General features: G+C 37.5%; 5 protein-coding genes and 3 non-coding genes across 11 annotated transcripts in view; 3 read left to right on the forward strand and 5 right to left on the reverse strand.

Moving 5' to 3' along the window:
- Positions 1-974: 974 nt before the first annotated feature.
- Positions 975-4,514, reverse strand: LOC111442606 (outer envelope pore protein 24B, chloroplastic-like). Its single transcript, XM_023080039.1, has 3 exons — positions 4,257-4,514; positions 3,557-3,916; positions 975-1,205 (listed from the first exon to the last, which is right to left on the reverse strand). The coding sequence occupies exons 1-3, from the start codon at positions 4,452-4,454 to the stop codon at positions 1,125-1,127; spliced, it is 639 nt and encodes a 212-aa protein (XP_022935807.1). The 5' UTR covers positions 4,455-4,514; the 3' UTR covers positions 975-1,124.
- A 1,523-nt stretch (positions 4,515-6,037) lies between these two features.
- Positions 6,038-6,126, forward strand: LOC111443722. The gene has a single exon (XR_002710557.1). It is a non-coding gene; the product is annotated as a small nucleolar RNA R16 (small nucleolar RNA).
- Positions 6,127-6,185: 59 nt separating this feature from the next.
- Positions 6,186-6,268, forward strand: LOC111443732. The gene has a single exon (XR_002710567.1). It is a non-coding gene; the product is annotated as a small nucleolar RNA R16 (small nucleolar RNA).
- A 1,391-nt stretch (positions 6,269-7,659) lies between these two features.
- Positions 7,660-7,731, reverse strand: TRNAE-UUC. Its single transcript has one exon. It is a non-coding gene; the product is annotated as a tRNA-Glu (tRNA).
- A 285-nt stretch (positions 7,732-8,016) lies between these two features.
- On the reverse strand, positions 8,017-9,765 carry LOC111443066 (protein LIKE COV 1-like). Of its 2 annotated transcripts, none has more exons than XM_023080684.1 (6): positions 9,498-9,765; positions 9,275-9,327; positions 9,089-9,198; positions 8,847-9,014; positions 8,547-8,771; positions 8,017-8,306 (listed from the first exon to the last, which is right to left on the reverse strand). In XM_023080684.1, exons 1-6 carry the CDS (start codon positions 9,675-9,677, stop codon positions 8,194-8,196), a joined length of 849 nt encoding a protein of 282 aa, XP_022936452.1. In that variant the 5' UTR covers positions 9,678-9,765; the 3' UTR covers positions 8,017-8,193. The 2 variants fall into 2 exon arrangements, with proteins under 2 accessions (XP_022936452.1, XP_022936451.1); XM_023080683.1 differs by having other exon boundaries at positions 8,847-9,026.
- A 90-nt stretch (positions 9,766-9,855) lies between these two features.
- On the reverse strand, positions 9,856-11,846 carry LOC111443065 (glucan endo-1,3-beta-glucosidase 7-like). Its single transcript, XM_023080682.1, has 3 exons — positions 11,637-11,846; positions 10,165-11,469; positions 9,856-10,081 (listed from the first exon to the last, which is right to left on the reverse strand). Exons 1-3 carry the CDS (start codon positions 11,731-11,733, stop codon positions 10,041-10,043), a joined length of 1,443 nt encoding a protein of 480 aa, XP_022936450.1. The 5' UTR covers positions 11,734-11,846; the 3' UTR covers positions 9,856-10,040.
- Positions 11,847-14,062: 2,216 nt separating this feature from the next.
- On the forward strand, positions 14,063-15,589 carry LOC111443073 (probable ribosome biogenesis protein RLP24). Of its 3 annotated transcripts, none has more exons than XM_023080693.1 (4): positions 14,063-14,299; positions 14,666-14,779; positions 14,918-15,168; positions 15,263-15,589. In XM_023080693.1, the coding sequence occupies exons 2-4, from the start codon at positions 14,699-14,701 to the stop codon at positions 15,435-15,437; spliced, it is 507 nt and encodes a 168-aa protein (XP_022936461.1). In that variant the 5' UTR covers positions 14,063-14,299; positions 14,666-14,698; the 3' UTR covers positions 15,438-15,589. The 3 variants fall into 3 exon arrangements, with proteins under 3 accessions (XP_022936461.1, XP_022936462.1, XP_022936463.1); XM_023080694.1 differs by lacking the exon at positions 14,063-14,299 and adding an exon at positions 14,539-14,558; XM_023080695.1 differs by lacking the exon at positions 14,063-14,299 and having other exon boundaries at positions 14,647-14,779.
- A 234-nt stretch (positions 15,590-15,823) lies between these two features.
- The window catches only part of LOC111443067 (probable LRR receptor-like serine/threonine-protein kinase At2g16250), a 5,020-nt gene continuing 3,514 nt past the window's right edge, over positions 15,824-17,329 (reverse strand). The window contains exons 2-4 of the mRNA XM_023080685.1: positions 17,084-17,212; positions 16,966-16,988; positions 15,824-16,822 (exon numbers count right to left, since the gene is read on the reverse strand). Coding sequence (XP_022936453.1) covers positions 16,245-16,822; positions 16,966-16,988; positions 17,084-17,212 — 730 coding nt within the window. The 3' untranslated portion in view covers positions 15,824-16,244. The remainder of the gene's footprint in view (positions 16,823-16,965; positions 16,989-17,083; positions 17,213-17,329) is intronic.

Consider the following 17,329-nt stretch of genomic DNA (forward strand, 5'->3'; position numbering starts at 1 on the left):
CGGCCCGGCCCAGTTTTTTTTTTTTTTTTTTTTTTTTATTCTCAATTATTGATTCTTACATTACTCTTTATTTTATTTTTATCCTATCTTCCTTCCTTTTGAGATTGGATCGGTGTTATTTACTAATGGATACATTTTTTTTTATTATATTAATATTTTAAAATATTTATTTGTGGTTGTATTTTGATATTTTTTAGATAATTTATTTTATATATATAATTTAGTGTTCATTAATTTTGCTTAAAACCAATGAAATTATTAATTAAATTATTCAGAAACCACGTGGCAGGTTAAATTTCTTATTTCTTTATTATCAAATTTGTTATTTTATTTCTTCCACTGAGTTCTGTAACTGGCATGTGACACTTTTTATAATGAGTTTATTTTCTTCCAATTTTAATAATTAGTGCATGCATATTATTTGCCTTAGAAGTTAAGTTTGATTCCAATCTCAATTTCAGAAGTCTTTATGTGAAATTTCATTAGATTACATAATCTAATTGCCTATAATATGATTATACATTGACAAATCATTGCACGAACAGAGGTTAATCTAGATAATTATATTAAAATCGTCAATTTGAGCACAGTTTGATAAACAATACGTCAATTATCTTTCTAATTAAAATATTTATTTATTAGGTGAAAAAAATTGACCATATTCATCAAAGTCTACGTTTGTATAAGATTCAAGTATAGATCTAACTTACTCATTAATTCAAACAATATTTACGTTCAATAATTTGTCTCAAAAGATCTGTCAGCAGACTCAGCACCAACACTGTTGAATTCTTGGAACTGTTCTGTTCATTCCAGCAAAATCACTGCAGTATTGGATCTTGAAAATGAACAGCAGAGAGTAAGTTTTTATTATGTTCTTTATTCAAGCTGCTGCTAATCCTTGTAAATTTCATTCCCTCAAATGATATGAGCAGTTAAAAGATGAGAGCATGAGCAAAACGAAAGTGGCAGTCACTTCAAAAGAACAGCTTCTTATGATTATTGAGGTGTACTTAAAATTTGAGTGCACAGAACATTTTCAGATTCAATCATCAATGTATGTAGAAAACTCCATGCCCACTATAAATCACAACAGGAATTTAAAGGGAACATTGATTTAAGAATTACACTTCGAAGTTCCATGTCGACTCTGCAGTTACTTTTGGCCTTTTGGATTCATCTGCCATGTTGACCGATGCTACAATCTGCATAACAAAAGATGGGTTAAAAAGAACTGACGAGAAAGTCTGCATTATCAATATCCTTTTGAATTGAGTAAAAGCATCTAAGGTTGCTACCGCACTCGGTTTGCTGGATAAATAATCAACTACCATGGTAGAGAACTGACTCAGGTGCTAGCCACTACATTTTTATCCCATCCCAGTTACCATTGCCTCCAAGGATAAACAATCTAGTCATGAACTCATAAAACCAGTTCCACTGAAACTACACAGCCCTTTCCAAGATAGCTAATGCCAGAACCTCAGCCTGGAACAACCACTTCAAGCCTGCAGGTATTTTGCCTTCTTCTCAATTGCACCATGTCAGTACATTGCCAATGCTTAAAGCGTGTTAACTACTTATGTAATTCTCTGGAAACACTTTCACCAATCATTTCCCAATATATATATTGGGATTGGTTAGAGAGGGGAACGAAGCATTCCTTATAAGAGTATGGAAATCTCTCCCTAATAGACACGTTTTAAAACCTTGAGGGGAAGCCCAGAAAAAAAGCCCAAAGAGGACAATACTGGCGGGTGGTGAGCTTGGGCTGTTACAAATGATATTAGAGTCAAGTTTTGGGCGTTGTGCCAGCGAGGACACTGGTTGTTAAGGGTGTGGAAACATCTCCCTAGTAAACGCATTTTAAAACCTTGAGAGAAAGCCCGAAAAGGACAATATATGCTAGCTTGGACTGTTTACATATATATTGGTGTTTAAAACTACCTAATACTCGTGAAAAATATTTATGGTAAAAGAAAGCATTTCATCTCAATACATAACTCCAAACTGCATCATGAAACTCGACCCCAACTATTAGTATATTGACTACTTCAAAACAAAATAACAGTTAACAATTTTGGAAATGCAGAGCCTAACTCAAAGACTGTGACTATCCTGTTTGTTTGTTTTTATATCCTGCAGTTGTGCATGGCCCAGGCTAATAAATATGTCTTGAATTTCCTCAAACCTCTCACGTGGGAGAGGGAGATTTTTCAAAGATAAGATGATAAAACCTCCAAATAATACTCACCACAGACCAAACAAAAATGTATTTTCAAAAAACCATGTCATCAAACATCAGATTATCTGAGGCTAAGTGAGAAGAAAATCAAGTAATTCCTACTTAAAACCCGATGTCCCATTTATATGTTGAAACCAGGATGAGGAAACAATCCAAGGGGTTCGTTTTCTTTTAAAGGTCCAATGAAATAGTTAACCATATATTTAAAGTTCAGACTAATTACTATTTGAAGGAATAATTCAAGATTCTCATAGAACTCCCTGGTCGTCACTTTCTTGAAAGGAAGTCTCCCTTCCATTCTCTTAAGAACCATAGTATCAGGCCTACTCCCACTAATCCGTAGGGAGATTCTGAGCACCCCAACATTGGCACCACGAGAATCATCCTCTAGGGCTCTCTACTTTCATTATAGGGTATACATCATCCTCTGGGGCTCTCTACTTTCATTATTGGGTATACTGGACAATGGATGTTTGTTTTTACACTCTGAGCTGAATGAAAAAAATTCATGGATTTTATATCCCATGGGAACTTCCAGGCCAGACATTCTTTCAAATAAGTGCTTACTGTTTGGCCAACGGTATAAACAGCTAGTCTAGTGTAATAGTCCAAATCCACCGCTAGCAGATACTGTCTGCTTTGGCCTGTTATGCATCATCGTCAGTCTCACAATTTTAAAATGCATATGCTAGAGAGAGGTTTTCACACCCTTATAAAGAAGGTTTTGTTCCCCTCTCCATACAACGTGGGATCTCACAATCCATCCTTCTTCGGGGCCCAACGTCTTCGCTGGCACTCGTTCCCTTCACCAATTGATGTGGGATTTCACAATCCATCTCATTCAGGGCTTAATGTCCTCGTTGGCACACTGCTCAGTACCTAGCTTTGATACCATTTGTAACAACTCAAGCCCACCGCTAGTAAAAATTGTCCATTTTAGCTTGTTATGCATTACCGTCAACCTCACAATTTTAAGACGCGTCTGTTAGGGAGAGGTTTCCATACCCTTATAAAAAATATTTTGTTCCCCTCTCCAATCGACGTGTGATCTCACAATTAGACACAGCTAGAGTTCAATTTCATTTTAACACTACAGAAGATGTGCATTTCACGTGTATGGTCAGATAGAATTACATTATACCAAAGTCTACAATAGTGGTTTATCCCTAGGAAACTTTCCTGTGCAGAAAAAGTACTTGAAACATCATACGAGGTTCCTCCTTTTTGGAGAATAATCATATCCAGAGATTTTAATTTGCGCAATTAACGAGCATTCAAAAACTATAGAAATATAATCACAAAATTACCTACCTTGAAATTTCCGCTTGACTTCAAATTCCTTGTCCATTCTAATCCCAGTGCCTTGTTTGTAGTCTGGTACGTAGCCTTTAATACATCATCGTCGTAAACCTTCCTTGAAATGGAGAAGTCCCACGAATTCTTTGCAACATCGTACGAAGGTTCAAAAGTGGTTGCATGTTTGTGCACGTAGGTGTACTTCAATTTACAATTTCCAGAGCCAAGAGCGTGATTAGCAGAGAACTTGTTAGCCGAATCAAGGACTAGGTTCCCGTCGAGAACTGTTCTATTATCGGCCCAACTATGGATGTAAGTCAAATTCAAAGGCTTCTCCGCAACCTTGACAGTATTCATAAACTGAAAGCGAAGATCCTGTAAAATAGCATGCAATAACGAAACGAGTTAGCACGATATTGAATTTGATGATGCAAGGGGGAAAATGAATCCTAGAGAAACCTAACTCAGGCTTCCAGCAAAAAAAGAGATTAAATTCAGCAATACAATGAATCAATTTCAGGTCCAGCCTAAAAGAATTATATACAATTTCCGCGAGCTCCAGTGCCAAATTTATAGTAGATTAAACCAAACGGTTCAGACTGATAGGTAAGATTGACAATAGCAAATTCCACTCCCACCGAGATGTTTCGATTCGTGAAATTCTCATAGCCATCAAACAGCCATGAGAATCTAAAAAATGGAACAGTCGAAGCACCTTTTTGGGAACATTGTAGTCGACTATGAAGAAGCCTGGTTTCTCGACGGCAAGAGAAAGACCGTTTAAGCTAGGGCCGTTGATGATTGTGGCGTCGGTGATGGATGCTCGGAGCTTGACATCGCCGGCGTTAACAGCCAAAGTTGAGGCGGCGCCGCTTTTGTCTGCGTCGTACTTGGTCTTCAGAGTTGCCTTCATTGTTAGAAGGAAAGGAGATAAGCAAGATATCCAGATGATGCAAAACAAAGTTTTCGTTTTTTCCCATTTTAAACCTGCTGCCTAACTTGCCCTTGTCCAATCAAAACACGGAAAATAAAAATTCTTTTGTTTTTTTTTTTTTTTAAAGCATTTGGGTTGCCACTTTTTTTCTAATAATTATATTTATTTTATAAAATATTTAAAATAGTGTTTTTCATGATTCTTTAGGAATTTTTTTCATAATTTAATAATATCGTTTTCATTTTTTGCTTTTGAAAAATAACTTACAATCCTTATTTCTATTTTCTATTGCTTTATTACATACTTTTTAAACTAAGTTCTCAAAAAATCAAAGTCAAATTTTGAAATTTATTTTGTTTCAAATAATATATTTCAACTATTTCAAAAAACACATTTTAAATTTAAAAAAGGTTTAAAAAATACCTCGAACATTTTTTAAATTCTCATTAATACTTTTTTTTTTATAACTTTAAAAAAACTATTTTTACCATTAGAACCGACTTTTTGGAATATTCATGAGCTTTCAAAAATAATATTAAAAAGTTTGGAGATAATTTATAAGGTGTCCATAGCTAATTTAAGTTAAAAAAAATTATGTTTTTTTATAAATGTCAAAAATGTTAATTCTATTTTTAAATGTCCATAGATATTTTTTAAACTTAGTATTAAAGTAATAATATTTTTTAACTTTTTTAAAAAGTCAAATATATTAATGAACTACTAAAGTTCCATAATATTTGTTATTATAACAAAGTACTACTTCTTTTATTGGTGTGAGTAAGATATTTTTTAAGTTTTTATTGAAATTTTAAAATTATTATTCAATTTTTAAAATTTTTTAAACAAAATAAAAAAAATTAGATGCATTTTTATTAATTTAGTCTATTAAATCATAAGAATAAAAATATGAAAAAATCGGTTTAATTTATTGGTGAGTCGAAAAAAAGGGAAGTATTATGAATGAGAGGAAAATTGGAAAGCGCAGATGGCTCGCACGCCGAACTCCAAACCCTAATGCCCATGAATGCTATAAATAGCAGTGTCCAGGCTCTATCCACCGCGTTCGCCGTCTACACTGAATTCCCGTTTCAATTTCTTCGTGACTTCAATTACTCGTTTGGTTGCCTTCATCCCACTGAGTTTTGAAATCTTGAACCCTAATTTTCAGTATCTCAACGTCGGATACCCGATCTGATAGGGTTTGAGCCAAACTTCTTTCTACTCATTTCTAATTCTGCTCTTTTCAAAATTCGATATGTTTGCGTTCAATTTCGTCAAGTTTGTTTCGATTTCGATTGTAGATTAATATTGAACTATTGCTTTCTGCTACATGAATGATCTAAATGCATCTGTTCATCCTCTCCTTGACATCGTTTAGAAATATCAAGGGGATAATACAGGTGCTAATATCGATAGGTTGGCTTACCAGCTCATTTCATATTTTTGATCTTTGTCTTGGAGTCAAATGGACCTACCGAAATATCGGCAACAATGATTATCCATTATTTGCCCCACTTCTTTATTTCATTTTGCTTTAATTTTGTGAATATTCTGCTCGTTACAATGGCATATGATGAATAATTCATTTACGCTTATTGATATACTGATATTCTGTGCTGACACAAAACTCCGCTTATTATCTGATGCCATTAAAGCTTTCTATTTTTCGTTGTTTTTCTTTGTTTTGTTGGAGATTTATTTCTTTTAAAGGCAGGCAAATGATGTAGACAAATTCTTATCCTACACACTGAAGTAAATGTAGACTATAACTCCGCTTATTATCTGATGCCTTGCCATTTTTTAGAATAAAACTTAGATTCATTTGATTGCTCAATGATTTTTCTTGTTTTATCGCTTGGTAAATTATAGTATTTGTTCTCTGTTTCACTTATGAATTGCGATTTCGTCCTAGTATAATCTCAGTTTAGTTAGGCGTCAGTCAGCATTTCAATTTCATTCTCATCTATATGTGAATCGCACCACCAATGAAGAGAAATAGCAGACGGGCGGTCTGAATTGATGCCGTGTTGATTGTCTGCAACTCCCATCTTCATGGGTTCCTGAGGTGTAATCAATCTTTAAAGGTGGTTGAGAAATTGCTCTGTTTCTATTTGATTTTGCTATGATGAAGTTTGCCAAAATATGTCTGGACATATGATATTTGTCATGATTAGTTTGGTGCATTCTTCTGAGCCTATGTTTTGTTTTTAATTACACATTCTCTCTATGGATTCTTCATGGTTTGATTTATTGAGTCCGTCAGTGTATCCGATGAATTGAGTTCAAGTTAGAGACATCAGATTTTGCTGGAAATGATCGGTCTTCCATCAATGATATCGCTATGTAGCACGTAGAATTTGTAGATTGGAAGTCCAATTTATATTCTCCCATGCTGGTGGTTTCCCGAGATTGTTGCAGCTGCTTCTATATCCATTCTGATGACGAACGCCGATCAGTTGGAAATTATACATTTCAATTGAATTTTGTTTTAAAATTGTTGATGTACAATTTTCATTGCATTACTTCTGAATTGTATCATTTTACATTAAATATCAATAAAAGCAACTACGTTTAATACATAATTTTTGTTATATCCTATTTACATATTTGAATTCGAATCAAAGTTAATTCCGTTGACACTAAATTCCAAATATTTTTATGAGAAATCTTTGGTAGAGTAAACGCTAAAATTTGAATAATTTCCTTTCAAAAAGAGTGTCAAAACTGCGGATACTAAAATAAGTTCTACACTAATAAAAATAGAAATTCGAACAGATGCTCAAATAAAATATTATTACAATCATCTCTAGTTTTTGTGTTTTTCTTCATTCTTAGTTCTAACCCCAACCCCCTTCCAATATTAGTGTCAGTTCATCACAATTTATTCAATTTTTAAGTGATTGGCACAGCTTACCTAATATGATGTTTGTACCGATTAATATCATCACTAAAATTATTAGAAGGGATGAACATTTTCACTCGATCTATTCTCATTCACAACAGTGAAGAAGCCAACCATATGTTGACAGGCATGGTGTCATCGTTTTAGCCAATCTGGAGTTCCTGTAGAACGAAGTCGCGGAGAGGGTTTCTTGTTGAGGTTACGAGGAGGAAGACCAAGACAACAAGTGAGAGAAGAAGCAGGATGGAGATGAGGGAAAAAAAAAAAAAAGAAAAAAACACATTCCGTTGCCGGGAATCGAACCCGGGTCTCCTGGGTGAAAGCCAGATATCCTAACCGCTGGACGACAACGGATTTTGATTTTAGTCTGACAAAATAATAATTAAGTTTATAAAATAATAAAAACAATAAGTAAAAATCAATTAAAAAGTTACACCTTTTGACAAATATTGCGATTTAATCTTAAATTCTAACGAACGTTAGATTTTTGTTTAAAAGTAAAAGTAAGAGTTTTCTTTAGGTATTTATTAAGAAGCTTCAATTTTTATCCAAACTTATGAACTTTATTATCTCTTTAACTTGCTTTTTACCAATATTAGCAGATAAATTGTTAACGGGTGGATTGGGGTATTACATAAATTTAACAAAAAATCAAAACACTAGTTTACTATTATGATCTAAATAGATGAAGTTGAAAGTTTGAACAAACATTCCATTGGTTTCTATCTAATCAGACTTGAGAAAGAATCTTGGAGAACTAGAAACATATTTGAAGATAACAAAATTTCCATGTCACGGCACACACTGTTATCATCATCACGCCATACTTTTGGTTTTGCAAAGTTTTTCGATTCCACCTGTTGGAATTGCTCTTGCATCCACTGTAGTCAGTATTTGAGGCACTGACATCCCTCCTGAGATCACAATTTCTGCACCCAAAAAAGGGGAACGTCAAACTCCATCTTCATAACCTCTCTGGTTTAAATATTCATTAAGGTTTAGTATCCATTTGGATCGACTTTCTAAGTACTTTAAAAGATTTTCTTCACCTAAAAGCACTTAGAAACTCGATCCGAACGAGCCTTTTAACTCGTATGGTTTCTTCTATGATATCATTAAACAGTGTAATCTCGAGAGAAGAGAAGAGAAGAGAAGAGAAGAGAGCATACCAATTCCCTCTCGGACAGACAGATTAGGCCTGAGGATGTCCGTGGAACTCATAAGAAATATGTCTCCAAGATAGAGATGATTAGTGGGCACATAAACACAATACAGTTCTTCCTCTTCCATTCTGCTCTGAAGAACAACGGCAGAAGTGATGAATCCAAAGGCATACTCTCCACCACGGGGGTGCCTGATAATTGCTACTTCCTTGAAGGCATTTGAGGTTTGATCTGAGGCCGCCGATTATCAGACAATCAGTCAAATACCAAAAGAAATGCTATTCTTTCAATGCTTTTGTTTTCTACCTGGTGATATTGCAGTACTAATTTGCTTCGAGGCCGTGTAAATATAGCTTACGAGTGGCATTTTCTTAATGAACCATTCACCAAGAGTAAGAACAGAAGCTCCCAGCCAAGATGACATGAAAATACCAACAAGAAAGATGAATGTAATGGAGGTAATAAATCCAAGCCCTGCAGAAATTTCTACTCAAAATCAACTGCGGAAAATCTCTTCGAAATTTGTTGTTGTTCTGCTCTGAACTTACCAAAAACATAGATCCCTAAGTGAGCATATATCGGAGAGAAGAAACCATCAACAAAACGAATGAAGCCCCACGTGATGTAGAATGTAATAGCAATTGGCATAAGAATTACACTGCAAACAGAGCCCCTTAATACGCTAAGGAGAAAGAAAAAGATGCATTAATCTGGAAGAACAGCAGAAGAGTTACCATCCTGTCATGAACTTCTTGGAAGCCCAGCTGCGAATGACTTTAGCAATGGCCTAAAATATCGATGAATCGAAGCCTTAGTTCGATAATGGCGTCGACTCACTGCATCTAACACTCTCATGGATTTCAAGCATTACAGAGTAAGAAATCAATCGAAAGAACAAATACATTTAACGTTAAGGTTAATCAATCGAAGAATCAAGATGGAGAAGCGAAAACGGACCTCTCCGCCGGAGTGATGATTAGATAAAGCGACAGCCGGAACGGAGGAAGATTTGGAGGCTCCATTTTCAGAAACTGTAGCGACTGCGACGGGGATCAGGAGCCCTAGATCTCTCTCCCTCTCTCTTGTACTCATCTCTCTGTTTCCTTTTCTCTCTCTCCACTTCGATTTTGGAGTCATATTTTTTGTTTTTTGTTTTTTTTTTTTACATCCAATTTCTCTCCCCGCCAACAATATTAACGAACTATTCGGAACTTTCAACTGATTTTCATTTCAATTTTCAGAACTATCTATTGAATTGAATATCAAGTCCATGGTTTCAATTACGCATAATTGAATTGAATAGTCTAATTAATAATTAAGAGCCAAAAACACCGATTTAACTACGCATAATTATGATTTACAACGGCACGCATCCATAGCTTGAAGACGATAATATATATATATATATATATAAATTCAAAACCATCAGGAAGTATACATATTAATGGAGATGGAAACTCGAATATGGATCTTCGTGATTTCCATTGAGCTGCCTTCTCATCACGTGCGCCCTCCTCCAGGATAATTGCAGCCATTGTAGCCTACATTAACAAACAGAGACTAATGTTAATGGTGAGTTTAGATTCGATTAGGGTTATTGAGTGAAATGAAATGGGGCTCTCACTTGGGTTGTTGGAAGAAAGTGTGGCGGACTGTGAGAAGTCACACGTCGATGGATCCCCGCCGGCGGTTTGGAAGAACAGGTTCATGGCGTAGGCGGCGTGTGAGGCCAAGGTGTTTGGCTCGAAGCACGCGCCGGCGGGTTGAATGGCGCTGCAATCCAGCCCTCCTCCGCAGGCGTAGTCCAAATTCGCTTGAAGTTGGTCATCTGATACGCCGCCCTTCGGCACGCACCATGACCCTCCTCCTCCTGCCTTTGGCTTTGGGCTTGCTGGTGCTTTCGTTGATGGATTTGCTGGGGCCGATGGAATCGGAGTGCTCTGCCCATTTTTTGAAAGACCAACGTCGTACGCCATTGTAAGATCAGACTTGAACAATCCGAAAGCTCTCTCAGAACCAGGCCCAGGCTTCAAATCTTCGTCGTACAGTGCAAACAGATACGTATCAACTGATTTCCCCGGCATCAATGGCGTTCCGACCATGGAACGAAGGTGCGCAATCAGATTCCCGTTGAATGCCTTGGCGTTTTCCAGACTTGGGCCCACCTCGTCGCCGTCTCCTTTGTACGGCCAACCGGTCTCCGCCACCACAATCTCTACGTTCTTGAAACCCATTGAGTTCAATGCAGATCTTATGGCGTCCACCTGAGCGTCGAACATGTTCATGTACTTGATATTGGTGTTCGTGTCGATCCGGCCGGCGTTGGGCTCGAAAAGACAGAAGGCCAAAGTATCCGGTCGTGGATCGCTCTGGTAAGCGAAGTATGGATATGGGTTAATGGTGAATGGCGATCCAGTGGCGTTGTTGAACTCCAATAGCCCCTTCAACACGCTCATATAGTCCGGGTGGAAGAGCCCGGACGACGGCGGCTCCGATTGGCGAAGCACCGCCATGGAATGGACAGTGGAAATCTTAATATCATTCCCCAGAGACATCGAATCGAGCGCGTTTTGAAGATTCTGAATCGCCGGCACGAGCTGGTTCATTAAATTTTGATCGTTGGATGTTATCACCTCGTTGCCTACCGTGATGAGAATGATTTTACTCGCCGGATAGAAGGGAGCAACATTAGCGTTAACCCAATTTTTAGCAAAATTCGGGTCGGACGCTAGGGCTGGAATGTCACCGTTCGCAGCGCCTATCACAATTCCGATCCCTGTGTTTGCTAAAGCTTTGATGATGGCCGGATCAGCGCCATAGAGTCGAACTTTCTCGATCGAAGTAGATTGAAGTAGCTTAGCCGTCGACGACGGCGGAGGAAGGTTATCGGCGACTTGACCGTAGTTGATTCCGATGAACGATTGCGAATCTGCAAAACAGAGCATGTTCAATTAAAAATTCGAAAGCCGGAACAGTTCTTTCGATTCGTGTTAATGAACAGATTTTCCATCTCCGTTCTTTTGAATGAAAAATTCAAGCGATCAAAGTGGATAAAAGATTCACAGATAACGACGAGTTAAGAAACCAGAAACTTACAGGCGATGTCAGTGACTAGCAGAAAGGTAAAGAAGAAGAAGAAGACAGTAGAGCGAAGAAGAGTGGAAGCCATGGCTGTTGAGTTCAAAGCAGACATGTTGGAGATGGGTTGCAGAGGAACGAGAGATTAAATAGATGACTGAGCAGGGAAGAGGAAGACGACAAGGGTAATATTGTAAAATGAATATTCAGTGGGCCCCCTATCTTTTTCAAAAGCGGGCTGCCCGACAAGTGCCGTGAATGATCTCCGCCGTTAGAGAATTGGAAGTAGAAGATGGCGGAGTCGTGGAGGTGTTTGCGCCGGTAACGTGGATATGTTAATTTTGAAATGACCGAAGTACCCCTCTTTCTTGACCGTTGCCCAACTTCCGTTGGCAATTGAATTCTGTGAGCGGAAAATAAAATAACCATCTTTTTATATTAAATCATATAATAAAACAATATATTAAATCATATAAAAATCTTTACGCTTTTACTTAGCTATTAAGAAATATTACCGGTCTAATTAGGCAAACGTGACCCACAGGCCCCATTTTTGCAACGTACAAAGGTGCTTTGAGCAGCGGGAGAGCAAAGCATTTGGATGAAAGCGCGGGGTTGGAAAAAGCTTGGATTCTTGATGACTTGTTAAATAATGGTGACTACTTTATGATGAAAGTTAAGGAGGGCGAGCTTTACGATGGTGGGATTGATTGGTGACGAAGCAACTTCAATCTGCTCCATAGACTTTGAATCTCGGCCGTCTCCTCTCAGCCTTACTCGTGGAATGTAACACCCACTTTTGAATATCTTTATGTACGCTACGTCTGCCTCTAATCTTTAGCTTAATTCGTCGTTCGTAAGGGTTTTGCATTCTTTCTCAAAGGATAAGAAACATTGTGTTTGAAGTATTTGTGCTACGTGATTGCGTTCGGTTGTTTATGTCTGTATAACTTGTTATGTTTTTGGCCGTTACGTATCGCCGTCGATTTTACTGTTTTAAAACGAGTCTACTCTGACTAGTTTCTTGCACTGATGACTAACTCTGATACTATTAGTAACAGCACAAGCCCACCCTTAGCAGATATTGTCCGCTTTAGCTCGTTACATATAGCCGTCAACCTCACGATTTTAAAACATGTCTATTGTTTCCACACTCTTATAAGAAATATTTCGTTTTTTTTTTCTACAACCGATGTGAGACTTTACCATCTGCCCCCAAGACACCCTTATAGAGAAGGGTTCGTTTCTCTCTCTAATGGATGTGGGGTCTCACAAGAAGTATGAAGATTCAACACTGTTATAACTTAGGTTGTCTAGAATTACGAAGTACAATTCTGTTCTTCTGTTGTGGGCTGATCAGGTGCTCTGAAGCCTCATGCAAGTTCACAAGCATCCTCAAAGACTCCTCCAAATCCATGGCTCCCTTCAACAGTTCATGCCAAAATCAAGATTCTTAGAGCGAGTTCTTATAATCTGATTCAATTTGGATATCTCTTTAATGTGAAGATGTGAGATAGTTGGAAAGTATCTGTGGTCGGACTAATTTAGGGAATGATCATAGATTTATAATTTAGGAATACTCTTTTCATTAAGGTGAAGCATTTTGGAGAAACCCAAAATATTCCCACCACAAAGCCATGTAAGCTTAGTGAACAATATCATACCATTGTGGAGAGTCGTGTTTATCTAGCAGTATCTACTTGATTTGTGGTTCCTGTCTAGGCCACCTCTTCTATTGATTTTCCCGATCTCAATGGACCTTAGGGATTTTAGGGATTTGCTCTCTTTCATTTCATTTTGGATCTTAGGGATTTTCTCTGTGTAGGAGGTGTATAGGATTCTAGAGTTTTGCTCCAGGTATGACTCGGTTTGATTCGGTTTCCTTGTCTCTTTGTTTTTTTCTTTTATCAGATTATGATCCTGTATGCGTAGTCTTTGTTCCTGATATGATTGACTGATCGGTTGTTATTACTTCGACAATGTATTTATAATTGCTGGATATCGGAATCATAAAAAATGAAAATTTCTCGTGATTCATTCGCATTTTGCTAAACCTCTCTTTTATTTCTTCTTTTGATCACTAATGGGCATAACTTATGAAAGATTATTGTGTTCACAGAATCATTCCAACCAAAAAGTAGAAATTTAATGCAAATACCCAAACTAGGATGTTTACTGGCATTTGCATTTTGTTATTGTACTATTGTGCACCTTCACTAATGTGGATCCGTTCTATTTCAAACCACTTTCAACATTCGTTGATCTCTTGTATGAAGGCAGGGGCTCCCTTCTGTAATGCCATATTTTTTGTAATAAATAAAATATCTTTTCCTTTCCCTTTGATTTTTTTTTATTATTTCTGTTTCAATCTTTCTTTCCGTATAATAAATAAAATAGAAGTAATAAAGAAAAACGAATGGCAAAAAACGGGGGAAAAAAAAAAGCTTGACTTGCCGTTAAAACCCTATTTCACTTCAGCTACCCCCTCCCCCCATTGCCCGCCACTGCACCCCGCCTGACGCTCGGGGTTCTTGCCCGACACAGTCTCAGCGGCTACCGCCGCACGCTGCACTCTCGGCTGCTGTCAGCCTTCCCTCGAAATTTCCGTCGGTGGTTCAGCACCAATCCCTCGCCGTTGGTGCGATCGCATCGCCGCCACTCATTTGCCAGTTCCCCCCAAGGTTATATATTTTGTTTCGCTTATTCTCTTCACCCACGGAGAAGAAAGTTGAGAACCTTTCTTTTTTGTTGATTTCTTCTTCAACCAATGTTCACCTAGATTTCAAATTCCTTAGATTTGAAATTAAAACAAGAATGTATAACTTAGATTTAAAATTCCTTGTTTTTCTTTTTCATCCAAGCTCTGGGGTTCCAAAGAGTGGTAAACTTGCGTTTAAATTTATAATCCAAGTAAGCCGAGCGTTTTCGCAGGGGGTGGGAGTATGTTAAATTTCTGGACTATTTAGCTTTTTAGAGAGATTGTTTCTCCGTTTCAGTCGATCTTCTGAATATATAAGTTGCAGTTCTTTGATTTTCTTTTGTTGCAGGAAATTTAGGCTTGTTATTCGATCAAGAAAAGAATGAGGTTAGAGAAGTGTTGGTTCTGTTCCTCCACTATATATCCAGGACATGGTATTCAATTTGTTCGCAATGATACGAAGGTAAGATTTAACCAACCTTTTGTGATTTGTTGTTTGTGATGCATATTAGGCTGTTGAAGTTGATAATTTTTCTTGTTAAACTAGTGATGATGGACAGGGAGCCCTATGTTTCTACTTCCTAATCTGATTTTTCTGCAGATTTTTAGATTTTGTCGGTCAAAATGCCACAAGAACTTTAAGATGAAGAGAAATCCCCGCAAAGTAAAATGGACCAAGGCCTATAGGAGGTTGCATGGAAAGGATATGACACAGGACTCAACTTTTGAGTTTGAGAGGAAGCGCAATAGGCCGGAGAGATGTGACAGGAATCTCACGGAAGAGACACTGAGGGCTATTAAGAAGATTGATAAAGTCAGAGCAGAAAGGGAGTCGAGGCACATTGCACGCAGGTTTTAAATTTCTTCCATTCCCGTTTGTTGTATGCCTATATATTTTGTGAACACTGCTTCTTCTGGTGTAACTCGGGATCGTTCGCGTTTGCAGAATGCAAGGAAAGAAAGCAAAGGAACTCAGAGAGGCAAAGAAGGAATTGGATCAGAGCATCAGTTTGGTCAAAGCTCCTCTTGCTCTCAAGGAGGATCCTTCCCTCATCCTTCCAAAGATCAAACTCAATGTGGAACCATCACAAGCAGAGCAAAATCAGAGTATGGAAGAATGAGTTTGTTACTCTTATATCACTATATCAAATATTTACGTCGTAATTACTTTTTCACATATCTCGAACTGCTACAATTCTTATGCAGTGGTAGATTGTCATTGTTTGTTCTATAGAATTTCATTTTGAGAATGTTTCTTTAATCATTTCTTGCTGCTTTTTTTGTCTTGCTTCTTTCGTACATTTTGTTGAAAAGGGTATTTGGAGATTAGATCATAGGTGGTTGAGGACTAACACGGGTATAGGTCAACCTCACCCTGCAAACCATATTGTACTTCAAGGTTTTAAAACGTGTCTCCTAATTCATGTGTGACCCAAGAAGTTGGAAGGAAAAAAGTATAAATTTGTGAACTAATTTTGGGTAAAATAATTAAATATTAAAATTCAGATAAACAATAAAAACTAAAACTTTTTATATACCTTACTATTAGAGGTGGCTTCATGTGAAAAATATGTTCTTACAAATACATCTCAATCGAAAGACCATGACACTTAACATCTACGGTTCCAATCACCTATATGTACACAAGACGAACTAACACATGTAACTCAAGAAGTTCAATAGGCATTTAAGAATTTATTAAAAAAAAAAAAAAAAAAGAGAACTCGAGCTTTCACATTCTCAACCAAAGAGGTTTCTCTTGGAGCAGCAGCATATTCTCCTCTAGGAATGATTGCCAATGTTATCTTCAATCTGATGCCCATCAATTAAGTTAAAAACGATCCGAGAATAAGAGCCTGTTCTCGACTCGGCATTGGTACACAAGTTACAGCAGTCTTGATCGGGAACTTGAAACTCAGTGCAAATGTTCAATCTTGCCTCTCGACGTCTCCAAACTCTTCTGGTTCGGGGACAATTTCATTGGATATCCTTTTATTTGAAGATGAGAAATCATATCCACAGCTGCCATGGGAGCTTAATCTTCCTGGTTGTTTAGAGCCACTGCCGTTTTCTCTATTTACATCTGATGAGCTGCGCCTCCAGCTACCATGAAAAGCAGAACTCCAAGATCTTCTTGATGAAGTTGTGCGCAGCCTGCCGGAGCTAGAGAGTTCTTCCCTGACTACTTTCAAAGGATTTTCCAATGCCTTAAGGATGTATCTCATGAGGGGTCGTCTAGATGGTTTGGGGTTCAGGCACGACTTGGCAATGATCGCCATTGCCCATACCTCTTCCAATAGATCGTCGTCTATCATCAACGATGGATCGACTATCTGTGTTACGAGTTCCTTATCATGGATACTTATGTTAGATAAGGTGTGTTCCAACCACTCCTTTGTTGTAGCATCTTCTTCTGCTTTGCTGATACTAAGTTTTCCCGTCACAAGTTCTAACAATACTTTACCAAAACAGTGAACGTCCTGCGAACAGGATGCTGGTGAGGAGCCTGTATGCACAACAAATTGGTTAGTCATACGAATAAGTTATATCAAACAGCCTCTATCCCACCAAATTAGGCCATCAAAAGTCCTTGGCTATTTGGTATGAACGTATGCTTAAAAGAAGAGGGATCTTAGAAGGAATACGCACCAGAAGAGCATTGTTCGGAGCTTCTGCACAAGAGAATCAAGAAGATGCCATTAGAACTTTGATTAAATAACAAAGAAACAAATATAATTGAGAAAATACTGTGGCTTAAGATACGCACTGTGGCTTTCTCCGCAATCTCGTGAAGGCATTTTGGTGCTGATCCCCGTCTACAACACAGGCCTCACTCAAGCTTCCAAGACGCACTTCGAATTTGTCATCAAGGAGGATACTGCTTGCTTGAATATCTCTTCAACATTTAAGCAAAGCAAAGTCAATACATTTTTTTTGGTATACATTTAAGAAAAGCAAGGTCAATTTTTTTTTTTTTTTTTTTTTTTTTTTTTTTTTTTTTTTTTTTTTTTTT

Source organism: Cucurbita moschata, unplaced genomic scaffold (genome assembly GCF_002738365.1).
Source record: "Cucurbita moschata cultivar Rifu unplaced genomic scaffold, Cmos_1.0 Cmo_Scf00005, whole genome shotgun sequence".
Taxonomy (NCBI): Eukaryota; Viridiplantae; Streptophyta; class Magnoliopsida; order Cucurbitales; family Cucurbitaceae; genus Cucurbita; species Cucurbita moschata.

Coding starts and splice junctions, on each gene's coding strand:
- LOC111442606 (XM_023080039.1), bottom strand. CDS start 4,454: ATGAAGGCAACTCTGAAGACCAAGTACGACGCAGACAAAAGCGGCGCC. Junction 3,917..4,256: donor ACTACAATGTTCCCAAAAAG/GTGCTTCGACTG, acceptor GCTATTTTACAG/GATCTTCGCTTTCAGTTTAT. Junction 1,206..3,556: donor AGTCAAGCGGAAATTTCAAG/GTAGGTAATTTT, acceptor TTTGTTATGCAG/ATTGTAGCATCGGTCAACAT.
- LOC111443066 (XM_023080683.1), bottom strand. CDS start 9,677: ATGACTCCAAAATCGAAGTGGAGAGAGAGAAAAGGAAACAGAGAGATG. Junction 9,027..9,088: donor CTTAGGGATCTATGTTTTTG/GTAAGTTCAGAG, acceptor GATTTTGAGTAG/AAATTTCTGCAGGGCTTGGA. Junction 8,307..8,546: donor GTCTGTCCGAGAGGGAATTG/GTATGCTCTCTT, acceptor TTTTGGGTGCAG/AAATTGTGATCTCAGGAGGG.
- LOC111443065 (XM_023080682.1), bottom strand. CDS start 11,733: ATGTCTGCTTTGAACTCAACAGCCATGGCTTCCACTCTTCTTCGCTCT. Junction 11,470..11,636: donor GCTAGTCACTGACATCGCCT/GTAAGTTTCTGG, acceptor TCTGTTTTGCAG/ATTCGCAATCGTTCATCGGA. Junction 10,082..10,164: donor ACTTTCTTCCAACAACCCAA/GTGAGAGCCCCA, acceptor TTGTTAATGTAG/GCTACAATGGCTGCAATTAT.
- LOC111443073 (XM_023080693.1), top strand. CDS start 14,699: ATGAGGTTAGAGAAGTGTTGGTTCTGTTCCTCCACTATATATCCAGGA. Junction 14,780..14,917: donor TTGTTCGCAATGATACGAAG/GTAAGATTTAAC, acceptor ATTTTTCTGCAG/ATTTTTAGATTTTGTCGGTC. Junction 15,169..15,262: donor TCGAGGCACATTGCACGCAG/GTTTTAAATTTC, acceptor TCGCGTTTGCAG/AATGCAAGGAAAGAAAGCAA.